Source organism: Diadema setosum, chromosome 20, assembly GCF_964275005.1.
Source record: "Diadema setosum chromosome 20, eeDiaSeto1, whole genome shotgun sequence".
NCBI classification, from domain to species: domain Eukaryota; kingdom Metazoa; phylum Echinodermata; class Echinoidea; order Diadematoida; family Diadematidae; genus Diadema; species Diadema setosum.
In genome coordinates, this window is record NC_092704.1 from 9,706,979 (window position 1) to 9,723,621 (window position 16,643).

The 16,643-nt window shown below is 41.3% G+C and overlaps 1 protein-coding gene across 1 annotated transcript in view; it reads left to right on the forward strand.

Annotated features, from left to right (window-relative positions):
- Nucleotides 1-16,643, forward strand: part of LOC140243787 (transformation/transcription domain-associated protein-like) — a 107,280-nt gene that overhangs the window by 56,223 nt on the left and 34,414 nt on the right. Inside the window, exons 57-71 of the mRNA XM_072323456.1 lie at nucleotides 319-462; nucleotides 914-1,066; nucleotides 2,389-2,547; nucleotides 3,346-3,573; nucleotides 4,017-4,112; nucleotides 4,822-5,036; nucleotides 5,758-5,879; nucleotides 6,490-6,598; nucleotides 7,233-7,445; nucleotides 10,443-10,553; nucleotides 11,334-11,528; nucleotides 12,358-12,506; nucleotides 14,272-14,459; nucleotides 15,109-15,208; nucleotides 15,737-16,037. Coding sequence (XP_072179557.1) covers nucleotides 319-462; nucleotides 914-1,066; nucleotides 2,389-2,547; nucleotides 3,346-3,573; nucleotides 4,017-4,112; nucleotides 4,822-5,036; nucleotides 5,758-5,879; nucleotides 6,490-6,598; nucleotides 7,233-7,445; nucleotides 10,443-10,553; nucleotides 11,334-11,528; nucleotides 12,358-12,506; nucleotides 14,272-14,459; nucleotides 15,109-15,208; nucleotides 15,737-16,037 — 2,483 coding nt within the window. The remainder of the gene's footprint in view (nucleotides 1-318; nucleotides 463-913; nucleotides 1,067-2,388; nucleotides 2,548-3,345; nucleotides 3,574-4,016; nucleotides 4,113-4,821; nucleotides 5,037-5,757; nucleotides 5,880-6,489; nucleotides 6,599-7,232; nucleotides 7,446-10,442; nucleotides 10,554-11,333; nucleotides 11,529-12,357; nucleotides 12,507-14,271; nucleotides 14,460-15,108; nucleotides 15,209-15,736; nucleotides 16,038-16,643) is intronic.

Consider the following 16,643-nt stretch of genomic DNA (forward strand, 5'->3'; position numbering starts at 1 on the left):
GCAAAGATCCCACCCCACTTTGCCCAAAGAGAAGGGTGCACAGTCAATAGTCCACTACACACATAAGGGCAAATGGGAATCTGCAAATGAAGGAATGATTTAGCTCATGTTCTACAAGTGTACCAAGACTTCTTTAAATATAGAAGGAAAATTTCGAAGGAGCAGTACATGCATTTGGAATTATCATCAGGATGAGTCATCCTGCAGGATTTGATCTTGATAGACAAAGTCATCCAAGCCCTTGATTGTGATTGTGAATGATGAAAATTGAAAGTGGGAAACTTCAGAATGTTTCACTTCTCTTTGTGATCCCCGCAGACCCTATCCCAGGAAGTCAGCCCGTTCTTGTGCAGTGGTAGCCACCAGTACCAGAAGGATGCTCCCAGGAGCACCATCCATACCTTTGTGGAGGCTGTGTCCAGATGCACGCCAGCCATCAGCATCAGGCCATGTGTGCTGAGGGTGAGTGAACCCATGAGATGGGTCTCATTGAAATTTTAAAGGGGAGTATCATGAACATCTGGAGTGTATGCTGTTTGGAAAGCAGCCATTAATAATCTGCTATAAGCTATAAGAAATTCCTAAATGTCCATCAACATTGTTCATCTGTGATAATCTACAGTGTATGTCCTTGGCTGCTGCATGGGCTGCCACCTATTAAGCTGGATATGGAAAATAATTGATATTTCTTTACCTATGCAAGTTAGACTGTGTTACAAGCTTTTGTTCCAAATTAAACTAGTTTGTGTAATGCTTATAGCTTACAGGCATTGTTGAAAATCATAAGCAGAGTGCATCTGTGGCTGGTTCTTAATGTGTCTGATTGTATAACATGTGCTTGTGAGTGGTTCGCACTGCGTCTCATTGAATGTCTTTTCACTGAACTCACTTTTCGTCTCGCATGAAAACCCAGTACCTCGGCAAGAGTCACAATCTGTGGCACCGCTGTATCCTGATGCTGGAGCAGAATGCCATCACCAGTGGCTTCAGCAGCCACCACCACCGGCCGCGCAGCTCCAGCGTCTACGACTTCTGCGAGCCCGACAACACAGCTGCCATGCAACAGGTAGGTTGGGGGGCAGGGGGAGGAAGTCTGCCAGAAGTTTTAATTCCCTGATTTGATAAAGAGAACGGAATCTCTGCTGGTCAGCACTGAGCTCGTGTGATTGAGTAGTACAGTAGTCACAAATTTGGTTATGCAGTGAAGTCTGTGCATGTTAATGTCATATGCAGGGCACTTCAGGAAAGTTTTATGCATTATGTGCTCACATTAGGTTTCTTATGTAAGGCCAAAAAAAAAAAAATTGATGTATTGGCGTAACCCGCCCGACCCTAAAAACTCAGCCGACCCTATGTTTTTTTATTATTTTTTTTGCTATCGATATCAAGTATCTTGTTGACTGCGATCATGATCGCAAAAAACCCGGAAGTGGAAACGGCTCTGGGGATATCGGATGTACGAAGGAGAGATCTCGGTAGCGCCTCGCATAGCCTCGCTTGATCAGTACGTCATCTGTTTCCAACACGGACGCGTACTCTATCAAGATTTATACAGTGTATACTTAGCATTCAGACTGTAATGTATTGTGCACAGTTTTGCCATAGGTTTCTTGTGTGGAGAACTTACACAAATCTGTATATGTGGGACTGTAATAGAGATCGCCGTGTGCGATGAAAAGATCGTACATATGGGTCAATTTGCATCTATCTTATCTAAGTCAAAATAGTAATATATGAAGTGAAAACATTCAGGATAGGGATTTCAACATCTTTAAATTCTGTGAAGGGGTATAATTTGAGTAATATCGGCCTCATAAATGATTTGTAGAATAGATGAACACAGCACATATGGTGCAGCAGTTGTAACTGTTTACTGAGCATGAGTTTTACACGTAAAATGCAGGTAGCAAAAAAAAAAAAAAAAAAAAATCTGCCTGACCGACCCTATTTGAAAATCTCATGTTACGCCAATACAACCTTTTTTTTGGGGGGGGGGGGGGGCCTAAGTCTATTTTATGATTTGGAGACGAGTGTGTACTTTTTGAAATTCACTGCCAGTGAGAGTCAAACATCTCTGCAGAAAACTAATGGAGATTGACGTTAAGCAATGTATTGATATCTGTCCGTCTGTGTTACAGGTGAGCGCGCAGACTATATGATTGTGATGAGAAAGTAAATGTTTCTTAGCAAGCATCAATTTTGCCAATAAACGAGCGTAATGTTTGCAAGTCATGATAGTGATTTCTGTCCACATTGTGCATCTTTAGAAAACACACACACAAAAAAAAAAATTAATTCCTATGATGCCTTGCAAAAAAGCTGACAATGGAGTATATAATGCCAGATTTGTGCTCCAAAAACCACACATCTCTCTTGCGAATCCCACAGGAGACCCTGGACTCTCTCTCTGAGCTGTATGAGAGGCTGGAGGAGGAGGACCTGTGGGCGGGGCTCTGGCAGAGGCGCTGCAAGTTCCCCGAGACAGCCACAGCACTCTCCTATGAGCAGCAGGGGTTCTTTGAGCAGGCCCAGACCACATATGAACAGGTGAGTGGGACTAAGGAAAGACAGTCCTCTCTAAACTGTCAATATCTCTCCCATCACCACAATCATGTAATTACGACATGTGAAGAAATAGTAGTCAGTAAAATGAAAACTCACTTTGTGTGTAGCCACACTTGTACCAAAGTGTAATGTCATGGCCATTCATGACCATGGAAATTGGTTCTAAACAACCTCACCTAGCCCAAGTGTTTATGCTCGCACCTGGTTCCAACCCAAGCTATAACAAAAGATTGTGGCATCATCACTTAATTACTGTGTTGAAAACAGAAGTAGACAAGAAAAATAAAGATACTTCCCCGCCAGCTGATCCTTTGATACTTTAACCATTTTGTCATGCTGATATCCACGACAAATTTATCCTAGAGTTGGCAAATGCAAAATATACTCCAGGATAGACTTAAGACATTCAATGTGCACTTGTTTGCTCACAATTGATGATATACTGAGGCACAGTGTCGTGCTGTAACAAGCAAGATGTTTTGATTGCTTCATCGGCATCATTTGAACAACGTGATGGCAATCAACAAAGTACCGCCTGTGGGAATATTTTTTTTCCTGATGCATAAAACAGAAGTTATATGACGTGCATAGAGCATCTTCCAGATTATTATGTGCTATATACATGTAAATGCAAATTACTGTATTCAAATCTTAGAAAACACATCACAAATTGCAGTAAAAATATATATTATTATTGCAATTTGTGATGTGGGTCATAAGAGTTTAATATAAACCATTTAATGTAACTCATCTGTCCCTCTATCCCTGTCATCCCTCCAGGCCATGGCCAAGGCTCGGTCGGAGCACAACTCCGGGCCGGCGAGCAACATGCTCTTCCCCGAGTACCACCTGTGGGAGAGCCACTGGGTGCGATGCTGCAAGGAGCTCAGCCAATGGGACATCCTGATGGAGTATGGTAACACCAAGGGGCAGACTAACCCCCGCCTGGTGCTGGAGAGTGCCTGGAGGGTACCCAACTGGGCTGCCATGAAGGAGGCCCTGGCACAGGTGGGCGTGGCTCATATCTCTCTCCCTCTCTCTCTTTCTCGTTTGACTTTTATGCTGGTAATACCCTAGAGTAATCTCTCATCTTCTAGAGTAATTCACAAAATTTACAAGCCATGCTTCTCTTGTGAATTCATCTTTTCCATATAGAGTTACAAAATTTATCTGAAAACAAAGTTGATATTATTATAATTGTATCCATGTTTTGTTGAAACTTATGTGATTCAAATTTCCCTGAAATATTATATACTCATGTAAGCATTATGAATATTGCTTTGTATTACTTTATGTGGAAATAATATCATTTGAATTTGAATTTGAATTGGTAAATTTGTGTGTTTAAAACACACAAATTTGGTAAAACTTTAGTTAAATTCATTGTTCAGTGATTGACTTGCCTCTTGCCATGTGACCAAGCTATTATTGTGCTTCCGTCACTCTGCTAGGTGGAGCAAAGCTGCCCCCGGGAGATGAATTGGAAGGTGAACCTGTATCGCGGCTTCATTGCGATCTGCCACCCTGATGAGAAGAATCTTACCCTGGTGCGTGACGATCAAAATATTTTCTGATTCTGTCAGGCAATGGTGAAGATAAAGAAGTGATAAGTGAAATAGACAGAGGAATGAAGGATTGTAGAGTTGGATTAATCAGTGAGGCCTGTGAAAAACTGAGTTCGATGAATGGATGAAATGAGAATGAATTTGAATGAAATGAATTTAAGAATGAATGGATGGATGGAAATAAGGAGTGATACAGGGCAAATAGAGTATTATTTTTAAATTGGTGTTGCACTTTCATTTAAAGACCCAAGTGGGGTTGTTGTTGCGTACAGATCTGGAGATTTTTTTCTGCCTTTTCTTGCTGAGTATGTGAGGCATATCATATGTACTCTGCATCTTGTTGAAGTAAAGATTCTTGATATATTAAATGTACACCTGTGTGGGATCACCACAAAGTACTATACAGTCATAAACTTTGATCGTTTACTTTACCAGTTCTGAAGTTCTTCATGATGCATTGTTCAATCTATCTTTGTTGGAAACCTGCCTCAACTTGAATGTTGAATTTGAATGGCACATTTATTTCAGATGCGAAAGTGATTAATTGATTGAGCCTTATCTCAAATGTAGGTAAATGATGCCGCAGGGGGAAACAAAAACAAAAAAAAAAATGTTGTAAGATATAGGAGTGAAGTATGAATGTCATCAAATTGGGATCATTCGGGAGACGTGTTTCTTTCGCTCCATCCAGATTGAGAGGTTGGTGGAGATGTCCAGCAAGCAGGCGTTGGAGGAGTGGAGGCGCCTGCCCCACTACGTGACCCAGGCCCACACCCCTCTCCTCCAGGCCACCCAGCGCATCATGGAGCTGCAGGAGGCCTCTCAGGTCCACCACGGCCTCCAGCCCTCCAACCTGGGCCGCACACAGAGCCTGCATGACATGAAGGCCATCGTTAAGACATGGAGGTAAAGAAAAAGTGGTGGTGGATGGGGGGGGCCACCGGTAGAAATTAAAGTGGTACAGGTAGTGGGTGTGGTAGTAACAGCAATGGTGAAAAAAGTAACGATGGTGGCAGGAGCAGAAGTATGAAGAAATAAGTAGGAGTAGTAGTGGTGGTGGTAGTGGTAGTGGTGGTGGTGGTGGTGGTGGTGGTGGTGGTGATGGTGGTGGTTACTGTGGCAGTAGTTATATCAGTAGAAGTAATTGTTCAATTCTGTGGACTTAAAGATGATTAGACCAAAAAGTAATGTATATTTGACTTTAGATGCTGTTATTTAACTGTTCCGACAGTATGAAAATCTTTGGTTGGAACATCCAAAGCAATCATGGCATTCAGAAACTTCGTGCATGACTGTTGCTTTGTTTCATAATACTGTGATAACCTACAGTTAGCAAAAAGATATTGTCTTCATTTTACTAATCAAAGTTCATTCTTTGTTTCTAGGTTTGTGTTAAAGTACAAAGTAAGAGTAATAACAAAATTGGTAAAGAAAAGTTAGAGCTTCACAGTAGCACTACTGCGAGAAATTTTTATCTCCATGCAATAAGTATACTAAAGACAGTGAGATGTGAAGTTAAGATGAAATCACAGTCACATCACAATTTGTTGAAGTTAAAATAGCGATAGCTCTTTTTTAGAGTTCTGCTTGGGCAGTCGTTATATTTTGACCTTGCTATTTTTTTCAGGAACCGTCTGCCGATGGTGTCAGATGACTTGAGTCACTGGAGCGACATCTTCATCTGGAGGCAGCACCACTACCAGGCCATCGTCCAGGCCTACGACAACTCGTCCAATACCTCCGGAGACAATGTGAGTGGCAAAATTAAATTTCCTTCTTCAGCCAACAAGATGCATATGACATTGTGTGTGAATTGTATCCATAAAATCAGATGCAGTGCTCGCCCGATAATAGGGAACCACTTGGCGGGAACATCGGGAGCCCCACATAAATGGGGAATATGCTGTGTGAGCACATCAAGGGATTATTCAGAAAGAAACTTCTAATCACAGTAGTTAGTGTTGCTTTATGTTAAAAAAAGGGGGAGGGGTTACAGTGCTGTCCATTTAGTCTGGATGAGTTGGGAGTGTATAGGTATATACACATTCAGTATGATCTGGCTGATGTTAGGCTAAACACTGCTTCAAATGCTGAATTCAGAAAAGTTTCATACTGAGCAGAATCCAGCAGTGATCATGGACTGCTGATGAGAAGCATGACTGTCAATTAGACAGCTTGGTAAACTGTTGTTGTTAACCCTTTTTCTGCAAGGGAGTTTGTACAGTGTGCACAACCCTGTGGGACTGTCTGTACCAGTTAGCACTCAAAGCATGCAAAGGGTTAATGAGATTCTTTGATTTGTGTGTGTGTGTGTGTTGATTCTTCTACTATTTTATTTCTCTCTTTTTGCAGCAACAACACAACAACATCATGCTAGGTGTACACGCTTCAGCCCAGTCTATCATCAACTATGGCAAGGTGGCCAGGAAGCACAACCTGATTGGACCAGCCCTGGACTCTCTCAGCAGGTAGTGTCCTATAAGGGATTCACCTTTTTGCTAGGGTTCCTTCTGCCCTCATTTGACCTCTGACCTTGATGCCTTCGAGATTCTTGTGTGGATGGTTTCAAGATAAGAGTAAATTATAGCATGTCCAATCTGCCAGTCACGTTGTAAAACAGTCATTAATCCTTGTGTAATCATATTGTTAGCTCTTTCTTACATCTTTCTAGCCAAAATTGTCTACCCTTAGCAATTTTTGTGCATGTGAATAGTGATAGGTCTACACAAAGCATCTTGCTTGCATGCAGTTTGACATAAAGTCTAAAAAATGTCAGTAACGCCAGAGAATCACATTTCAGTAGAGTCTGCAATGTATTGAATTGTATTGTCAATAATTGTCATTTCAGTTGCTTGTATGGATGGTTCTCTGATTACTTTGCCACTGGATGGTCCACATTTCAACATGTTCCTTTATCGCAAAATCCAACAAATATCTTGATGATAATGTGTTGCTTATCAACACTTAATCTCCTTCATCTGTCTATAGCACTCTTATTCTATGATAAGAAGTTACCTGTCATCAACCTGTTTGATATGTTTTGAAATTTACAAAATCGCGGTTGATGATGGATGCTTTTGACTTCTGATGATGCGTTGCTAGGATACACACCATCCCCAGTGTACCGGTGGTGGACTGCTTCCAGAAGATCCGTCAGCAGGTCAAGTGCTACCTGCAGATGGCTGGCACCATGGGCAAGCAGGAGCTACAGGAGGGTCTGGAGGTCATCGAGTCCACCAACCTCAAGTACTTCAGCCGGGAGATGACCGCCGAGTTCTACGCCCTCAAGGGCATGTTCCTGGCCCAGGTTGGGAGGTGGGTTTACCCATAAGGCCAAAAAAAAAAAAATTGTTGCATTGGCGTAACATGAGATTTTCAAATAGGGTCGGTCGGGAGGATTTTTTTTTTTTTTTTTTTTGCTACCTGCATTTTACGTGTAAAACTCTTGCTCAGCTCAGTAAACAGTTACAACTGCTGCACCGAATGTGCTGTGTTCATCTATTCTACAAATCATTTATGAGGCCGATATTACTGGAATTATACCCCTTCACAGAATTTAAAGATGTTGAAATCCCTATCCTGAATGTTTTCACTTCATATTTTACTATTTTGACTTAGATAAGATAGATGCAAATTGACCCATATGTACGGATCTTTTCATCGCACACGGCGATCTCTATTACAGTCCCACATATACAGATTCGTGTAAGTTCTCCACACAAGAAACCTATGGCAAAACTGTGCACAATACATCACAGTCTGAATGCTACGTATACACTGAATAAATTTTGTTAGAGTACGTGTCCGTGTTGGAAACAGATGACGTACTGATCAAGGAAGGCTTATGCGAGGCGCTAGATCTCTCCCTCGTACATCCGATATCCCCAGAGCCGTTTCCACTTCCGGGTTTGTGCGATCGCGATCGCAATCAACAAGATATTTGATATCGATAGCAAAAAAAAATAATAAAAAAACATGGGGTCGGCGGAATTTTTAGGGTCGGGTGGGTTACGTCAATGCAACAATTTTTTTTTTTTGGCCTAAGGAGTAAGAGATGGTGTGATGATGATGTGATCCTGCTAAATGAAAGAAGAGTTTGTTTTGCCGCTAAGTCACGGTGAAAATCTTCCATCCTCCATTGTCTATCTTTTGCCTGTCGTTGCCTTTCATGGAACAGCACCAAGGAAATAAGGAGGCAGTGCTACAGCAAGATAGATGTATGTACTCATTGATCCTGTGTGGAGGAATGCATGTATGAGGCTGAAAGAGAAACATATTTCAAAGAGACAGTTGATTGTATAATTGTGAATCTCATTATTAAATCATTATAGTTTACAATAAGATATTCTTACAATTCACCTCATTTTTTTTTTTTTTTTTGTCATCAAAGTCTTAGGACACCCCTTATGTCACATGATCTGTATTACATCATGCATATTAAAAAAAAAATGGATTTTGCACCAAAATTTGTCCACCATTATGTAAGACAGATAGTGCATGTTTTTCATTTCTGCCCCCCCACGGAAAAACGCAGTAACTGACATTTTTATGGATGTTTACTTTTTTGCAAAAATGAATAGTTTACCCAATGCTCTCCAATGTTAACAGGTCAGTTTTGCACAAAAAAAAATGAAAGTGACCAAAAATGCAATTTTTCACTTTTGCAAAAAGCAGTAACTGCATCCAGTTGATTCAACTTTGCAAGTTTCCCCACGGAAGAAAGCAGTAACTAACAAAGCCCACAGAAGAAAGCAGTAACTAACAATTTAGTCTAATCATTCAGACTCTGTATAGTCCTTCCTGTAGATTTTTTTCCCTAATACCATTTATTTTTTCTACTAATTTTTTTTTTAACAATGTAAACAGCAGTTTCTTCCATAATTTAGGGGAGTAGATATAAAAAAGAGTGTTTCACCAGTAACTTGACTCTGCCCGCAGGGAATCATATGACAAGTTGTAGAAAAAGCTTCTTTCTGGAGACTAGCAAACCTGGCAGACTCAGCGCGCTCAGAGTGTAGAATACGCGTGCAGCTAGCTTCATGCGCGTAAATTCTGCAGCATACTGCACAGTAACTAGCTAAACACTGCATCACATCACAGTCATCACTTGCACAGTATTGCAGGTCTGGTACAGTCTGAGTGATCTTGCCAGTGCTAACCATGCTGTCACACAGTTTCTGCGGTCCAGGCATGCCTGTAAATCTATCATGAATTGCAGAGGAAAAGTCATGGTAGCCATGGCTTTGGCCAGAACAAGAAAATCTAGGTGAGCTGAAAATATATTGAAGGGAGATGAGCACTAGTATTAATACACTAACGTTAGATGTAGGCCCTATAGGTCTACCGCGTACCAGATCTAACGTTACAGAGTAGATCTATGGTTAACTGTTTAGTGTTAGACAAAATGTCAGTAGGCCTAGGCCTAATCTAACGTAATAGATCTAACGTTGTTAGGTCTAGCACTAACATTGGGCATAGATCTGTAGTCTAGCTTAAGTGTAATGTCAGAGTTCGACTAGGATCTAAGACGAAGAGACTTGATATTTTATTGTCTAGTCCAGGGTCATGTGTCAGGGGCAAGGCCGGGCACTTCAAAGTTCAACTTCAGTTACCTTATTTTTACACAGAATGCCATTCAATCGACAAGACCTAGTCTAGGTCTAGCGTTAGGTCCTAGATCTTATAGATCTAGACTAACCAGAAAGTAGAAGAACTTTATAACCTGGTGGTGGTAACAATTCTCCTCCTATGGTCATGTGACATGTGCAGTTACTGCTTTTTTCCATGGGGAAAACAGCAGACTCCTGGCCGTCTGCAGTTACTGCTTTTTTCCGTGGGGAAACTACCCAGAATCAAGGGTGAGCCACCGCAGTAACTGCATTTTCCTAAATAACATTTAAAAAATAATGGAAACATATTTTTTTCCTAGGTATTGTTAGACAACTAGGTATGGTGCATAATCATACCACAAAATTATTTTTGAATGTTTCTGTGTTTTTAAAGAATCTGCAAAAAACACAAAATCGCATTTATCTCAGCTCAGCAGTTATGCAGTTACTGCTTTCTTCCGTGGGGGGGCAGATTTGTCAGTAGGAATTAGTATGCATGCAGTAACTATGGAAACCAATCTATCCCACTTGGCTGTGCCTCATGAGTTAAACAATTCCATAGTTAACCTACATGTATGCACACAATTCCTACTGACACACTCATAGACACTTGGACCTACAAGTGTATGCATCATTTGGATACTAAATGGATATTGCACTTAAGTTCATTTGACAGTGACAAAATTTTTCTTTGCCTGCTTAGGTCTGATGAGGCAAACAAGACTTTTTCTGCGGCCGTCCAAATGCACGACACCCTGGTGAAGGCCTGGGCTCTCTGGGGCGACTACCTGGAGCAGATCTTCTGCAAGGAGAAGTGAGTGTCTGCACCAACAGTTAACCCATTCAGTACTAGAACCATCTTTCAATGGTTTGATGCTGTATCTTTGTATTATCATATATCCATTGCTGGTATTTAGTGGGAAGTGGGAATACAAGGTAGAATAAAAATTATTTTTCATTTGTACTCTAGGTTTCTATCAATCTAATTATCTCCTTATCTTTCTCTCCTCCTGTTTGTCTGTGTTCTGTCTATATATTTGTATCTACCTATCTATCAGCCTACCTGTCTGTCTGTCTATTGTCTATCCGTCTATATGTCTATTTATATACCTATCTGTCTACCTATCTAGCAATCTACCTATCTATCTATCCACCTATCCACCTATCAATCTATCTGCCTTTGTATATATCTATCCATCTTTCTGTCTGTCTACAATCTCTGCATATCTATCTTTCTGTCTATCTATCTATTTATCTATCTATCTATCTATCTATCTATCTATCTATCTATCTATCTATCTATCTATCTATCTTATCTATCTACAGTGTACTTCTGTTTATAGCAAACGCTGTTATAGTAAAATGTTTGTTACAAGGAAGTAAAAATTCAGGTCCCAAAATTAGAATCTAAGTACATTTATATACTTTACTGTTCAGCTGTAACAAAATTTCAATGTAACAGGGGAAAAAAAATGCAGGTCCTGAACATTTTGTTATAAGGGGAGTGCACTGTACGTATCTATTTATCTGTTGATGTATGTATCAATCTACCAATCTATCCATCTGATTCTATCCATCTCCCTCTAACCCGCAGACAAATGTCTCTGGGAGAGTCAGCCATCACCTGTTTCCTACACGCCTGCCGACATCAGAACGAGAGCAAGTCCCGCAAGTACCTGGCCAAGGTGCTCTGGCTCATCACGTATGACGACGAGAAGGCTGAGCACCCACTGGCCAAGGCTGTGGACAAGTACTCCGTGGGTGTGCCCCCCATCCAGTGGTTGCCATGGTAACTCATCATCTCAACACGATAATCTATAATCCTTGTATCCCTGTGTTGTACAGATTCACTACAATTCTCACTTGTAGAGACGACCATTAGTGTCTAGAGTTATTGGTTATAAGCGAGTTGACAAGAATGAAGACTAATGAGATTTAAAAAAAACTGTATTCTGCTGTCGTGTGACCTCTTACTGCTGTCATGTGATCTCATACCACAGTTTGTAAGGACAAATAAACCAATATGTTGGAGGTAAAAGATGATGTTGATGGTTGTAAAGTCAATGCTACTGAAGCCACTAGATTTCAATGGCAATATGAATAACGGCAGTGGTTGACGATAGTAATGACACAATTGCATTTTCAGAGGGCCATTGTGGGTGTTGGCATGTTTTAGCAATAATTTCTGTTTCTTTGAGTCCTAGGATAAGAATTTGATCAATACATTTTGGCTTGGGGGATGGTATTGCCCTTTGAGATGCAAGTAACTACAAAAGTATCTTCCTGAAAGTTCTTTAGAATCTGTCTGATTTTATTACAGGAGTGTTGACAATCACTCATAAAGCTACAAAGCTGCAGTGAGTGTCACAAGATGATGCTACTCTAAAAGTGGACATTTTTGCGGTGTTGAAATTTCGTGCATTTCGCACAAGCAGAAACTAGCACGGAAATAAAAGCACACAAATATTTTTGCTTGCCATATGTTTCATTACATACTGTCTTGTTTCTGCAGAATTAAAAATGTATGAAACTCTTCTTCCCATACTGAGCGCAAAAAATTAGTCGCACAAAAATTTCCACTTTTACAGTATATGCCACACTTTTGTCTGTATGTACAGGATTCCACAGCTGTTGACATGCTTGGTTGGAGGGGAAGGCGACCTCATCATCAGCATCCTGATGCAAGTCGGGCGTGTCTATCCCCAGGCTCTCTACTTCCCCATCAGGACCCTGTACCTGACCCACAAGATAGAACACAGGGAAAAATGTGAGTGATGGACATGAGGCGCAAAAATTCACTCCTTCTCTCTTCCACCACCCCTTCCCCCCTCCTGCCTTCCCTCCAAAACATCCCAGGCATCTGACTCCCATTTCATTAAAGGTGTAAGGATTAAAATTCTCGCTAGAATAGCAACTTTTCGCAACAACAGCCAGTCAGGAAGCTGAATTCTAATCGTTAGCGTGACAATTGTCATTCCAAGGCAACTTGCCGACTTCGTAACAAAATATTTCGTGCGACACTTGGCGCTCCATGGTTTTTGTCCATGGTTTAAACCATGGTTTCATTTGTACCACCTTCATGAATTCAGGCCATTAAGTCTTAAATTTGATATCGGGATTGGTTTGTTTAATGAATGAAAATATTATCTATTATAGAGTAAGAGCATATGGCATTACAATTGTAGAAATAAAGTTGCACTTCAGGTATTAAGAGCTCTCTATTATGTGATGTTGAGGAGTCAATGTTGAAGGAAAAGAAAAGATGTTCTTGCAAGTGTTTAATCCATGAGTAGTTCAGTTCTCTATGTTTGCTTTCTTATTCTCTTGTTACAGTTAAGAGTGGCGATGCATCTATCGCCCATCTGCGCCGTCTCTCGTCCACCTCCCTCGCTGCCAAGGCCGCTGCTGCGACAGCGTCAGAACCTCCCACGCCCACCACCAGCGAGGCATCCACCACGTCGGCCAAGCCTGCCGCATCCGGCAACACCGCTGGTGCTGGTCAGGCGGCCGCCAGCAAGGATGAGATCAAGACAGAAGGAAACGGGAGCACCGTTGCCACGACAACAACCACCACCTCAGCTGCCGGTGGTAAGTGATGCCACTCTGGCAGAGATGATGATAACAGAACAGGAGTGATTAAACCTCGTCTTGAGGATGTTACTAACATCACAGTAGAGATTAAACCCTGTCTTGATGGTCGATTGAATCTTGGACATGTCTTCAATTTGATGTTGATATGTAAACTTTAAAGGGGTTGTATAGTTTTGGTTGAGACCTAACTTCAGGTTTCTAGCATTTTTGTGATGAGATAATGAGAAACCTCTTAGAAAATGTGAAAGATCTGTAGAGCATGTAATTCCAAGAGAAATTCAACATTTATTTGATGAAATGGCTGAGATATCCAAAACAGAGTCATCCTATTAAAAGGTGGGACTCACCTTTTATTACGATTGCTTTGCTTTACTTTTTTTTGGATGTCTCAGCCATTCCAAACCAATTTTCATCAAATAAACTTTGAATTCCTCTTAGAATTGTATGTACTACATGTATGTACTATTTCATGAATGGTTTCTTTGTACATTACATGTATCTCACTAAAAAGTTAAAAGCCCAATCCTCATCTCTACCAATACTATACCTCCCTTTAAATTAATGATTCTTGCATCATGTTGTTTTTATTGCAACTAATTGACAAAGTGCCCTTTGTCAACGTAGATGAACACAGATTTTTCAGTGTTAAAATAATGGCAGTGATAAAACTCATGGGCACACATACATAGATAGGATTCAAGTCCATGATCTCCAGATCGCTAGACAGGTATTATATCCACTACACTTCCAGAGTTCGCTTGATAGCCAGTGATGTTTCTGATCCTCTTCGTCTGCATAAATGAGGTGTGAATAAGCCCTACAAAATTTAAATTTTCTCATTGTAGATGCCAAGAGCAGTACCACCACATCTGATGTAACTACGGCAACACCTGCAACTACATCCTCCACCACCACCGCTGCCACCACTAATGGCACGTCAGCCACAACCACCACAACCTCCACCACCTCCACCACGGCCACTCCGGCTCCGGGCCTGGGGAGCAGCGTCAGCAACAACCCGGGCCCCATCCGGGCCTCGGTCCCTATGGTCCGGTGCTCCAAAATCATGGGGGTGCAGCGGGACCTCCACCCGATCCTCCTCTCATCACTGGAGGGCATCGTGGACCAGGTATGATTGCCTTCAGCAAAATCCAACAAAACTCTTTCAATTGATAGAGACTGCATGTTGTATACCCTGTATATTTCGTGGGGATGCTGATTGCAAATATAACAAGAAACAAAAATGTCAGCTCTCATCGTGACAAGAATGCAACTTGCACGTGTGCATTTCTCCGTTCATTACTGTACTCCATGATCATGTATTCAACCATTCATAAAATTGTCCAAAAGTCCTGATTTGCAAGAAATTAGACTCACATGATATATGGCTTATGAATGGTGTGAGACATTAGACAATAGAGAGCATTGTTATATCAAAATGCATAATGATGTCCTTAAGCTGAAAAGTTGTATCAAAGCATGATTGAATTTCAGTTAGCATTCTTTTGTGTAACATTAGATATATATGTGCTCTATCAATGTGTGTTGTGTACATCATACTGGAACTGTACAATACAATCAAAACAGATATTGTTTTAATTTAATTTACTAATTGTTCTTCACTATCTATTGCTTTATTATTGTTATTCATTGATTTGATATAATTTCAGGAGGAACAAATATTTTTTTATTTTTACTCCTCTTCACGCATGAAGCATCTTTACCTCACCCATTTACACATTGTCTCTTCCTACTGCAATCTGTCTTCCAATCTCCAGATGGTTTGGTTCAGGGAGAACTGGTACGAGGAGGTCCTCCGGCACCTACGGCTGGCCCTGGCCAAGTGCCAGGCTGTTGCCTTTGAGAACAGAGGGGCAGGTAAGATGAGAGAGGACTGCATGGCGTAGAGTTTAGTAACAACAGCCACAACAGCTCACCAAGAAAGTAGAAATAGTAGAAAGGATCATAGCTGTAGGAGGCATACTGGAATTGATTGCAAAAACTTCGAAAATGTGAATATGTCAGGAAAAAGAAAAAGTGTAAGAGCAATCCCTCTGAGTGCTGATTGATGGGAATTTTTCATTTTTTTCACTAGAAGTTGTGGAAAGTAGACCTCAGATAATTGATTTGTGTCACAGCAAGAATCAAATTCAACTTTATATTTGGAGCCAGGCAAAGCATGTAGCAAGTCATCAATGCCACACTGCATGCATGCAGTAAATATGTATTTTGAATTGTTCTCCACGTACGGTAACAATATAATGCTACCCTCCTCAGTTCTTTCACTGGTTTTGCAGCAGGGCTTGCAACCATTAATTTCACACATGTTCAAGAGGTATACAGCAACTAATTTGCAGTTTTTGCTTACCTTCCTTGTGCGTATGCTTGCTGTGTTTGTATCGACAGTCGTGGAAGCCAAGGTCACACCGCACACGCTGAGCTTTGTCAAGAAGCTGGTCAACACCTTCGGCGGCGTGGGCATTGAGAATGTGAGCAGCGTGACGCAAACGCTGTCGACCGCCGCCTCGGAGCTCCTGGTGCGGCGGGCCCAGGCCACAGCACAGGATCCCATCTTCCAGAAGCTGAAGAATCAGTTCAAGATTGACTTTGACTTCACGCAGCCCGGCGCCACCAAGCTGCGCAACCTCATCTCCATGCTGAAGAAGTGGATCAAGATCATCGAGACGAGGACCAAACTCCTCCCAAAGTGAGTCCATGGAGTTCTTGTCCTCATTTCCTCATACTACTCGTAGTTACGTTCACACGCTGTTCCTAAACTTTAAGTTTAGGTCGAAAGCTTAACTCTTGATGATTAGCTTGCAGTTTAGCACTGTGTGGATGCAGTCAAAAGTTAGCAATCTGAAAGTTTTGTCGATGATTAGAATCTCGATACATCTTAGGGTTTACGCGCTCTCCGCGAGCCATGGGGGGGGGGATGTCCCCTAGTTTCGCTCCATGTGGATATAATAATCAACAAGCTTGTGAGTTAGCGTGAACTTTGCTTGCTTACAGGTTGATCTCCAAGTTTGACAACTGCATGTGAACGTAACCACTGATAAAGCAGAGATTTTGTAGTGAGTAATGCTTATTGCTTGGCTTGCTGAGATGGATTTCGTGGACGGTCCCGCCAATTGAGTGAGCACTTCCAAAAGCTCACTGCTGCAGCACACACTTGTAATGTACTGGTCTGTATTACCGCAGTACATTCACTTACGCTACAGGACTAGTGAATGTGAAGAAAACTTCAGATAACAGGCATACCCCTGTGCACAACCCTATCTTCATTGAAATCAAAGATATTATTTTTTTTTAA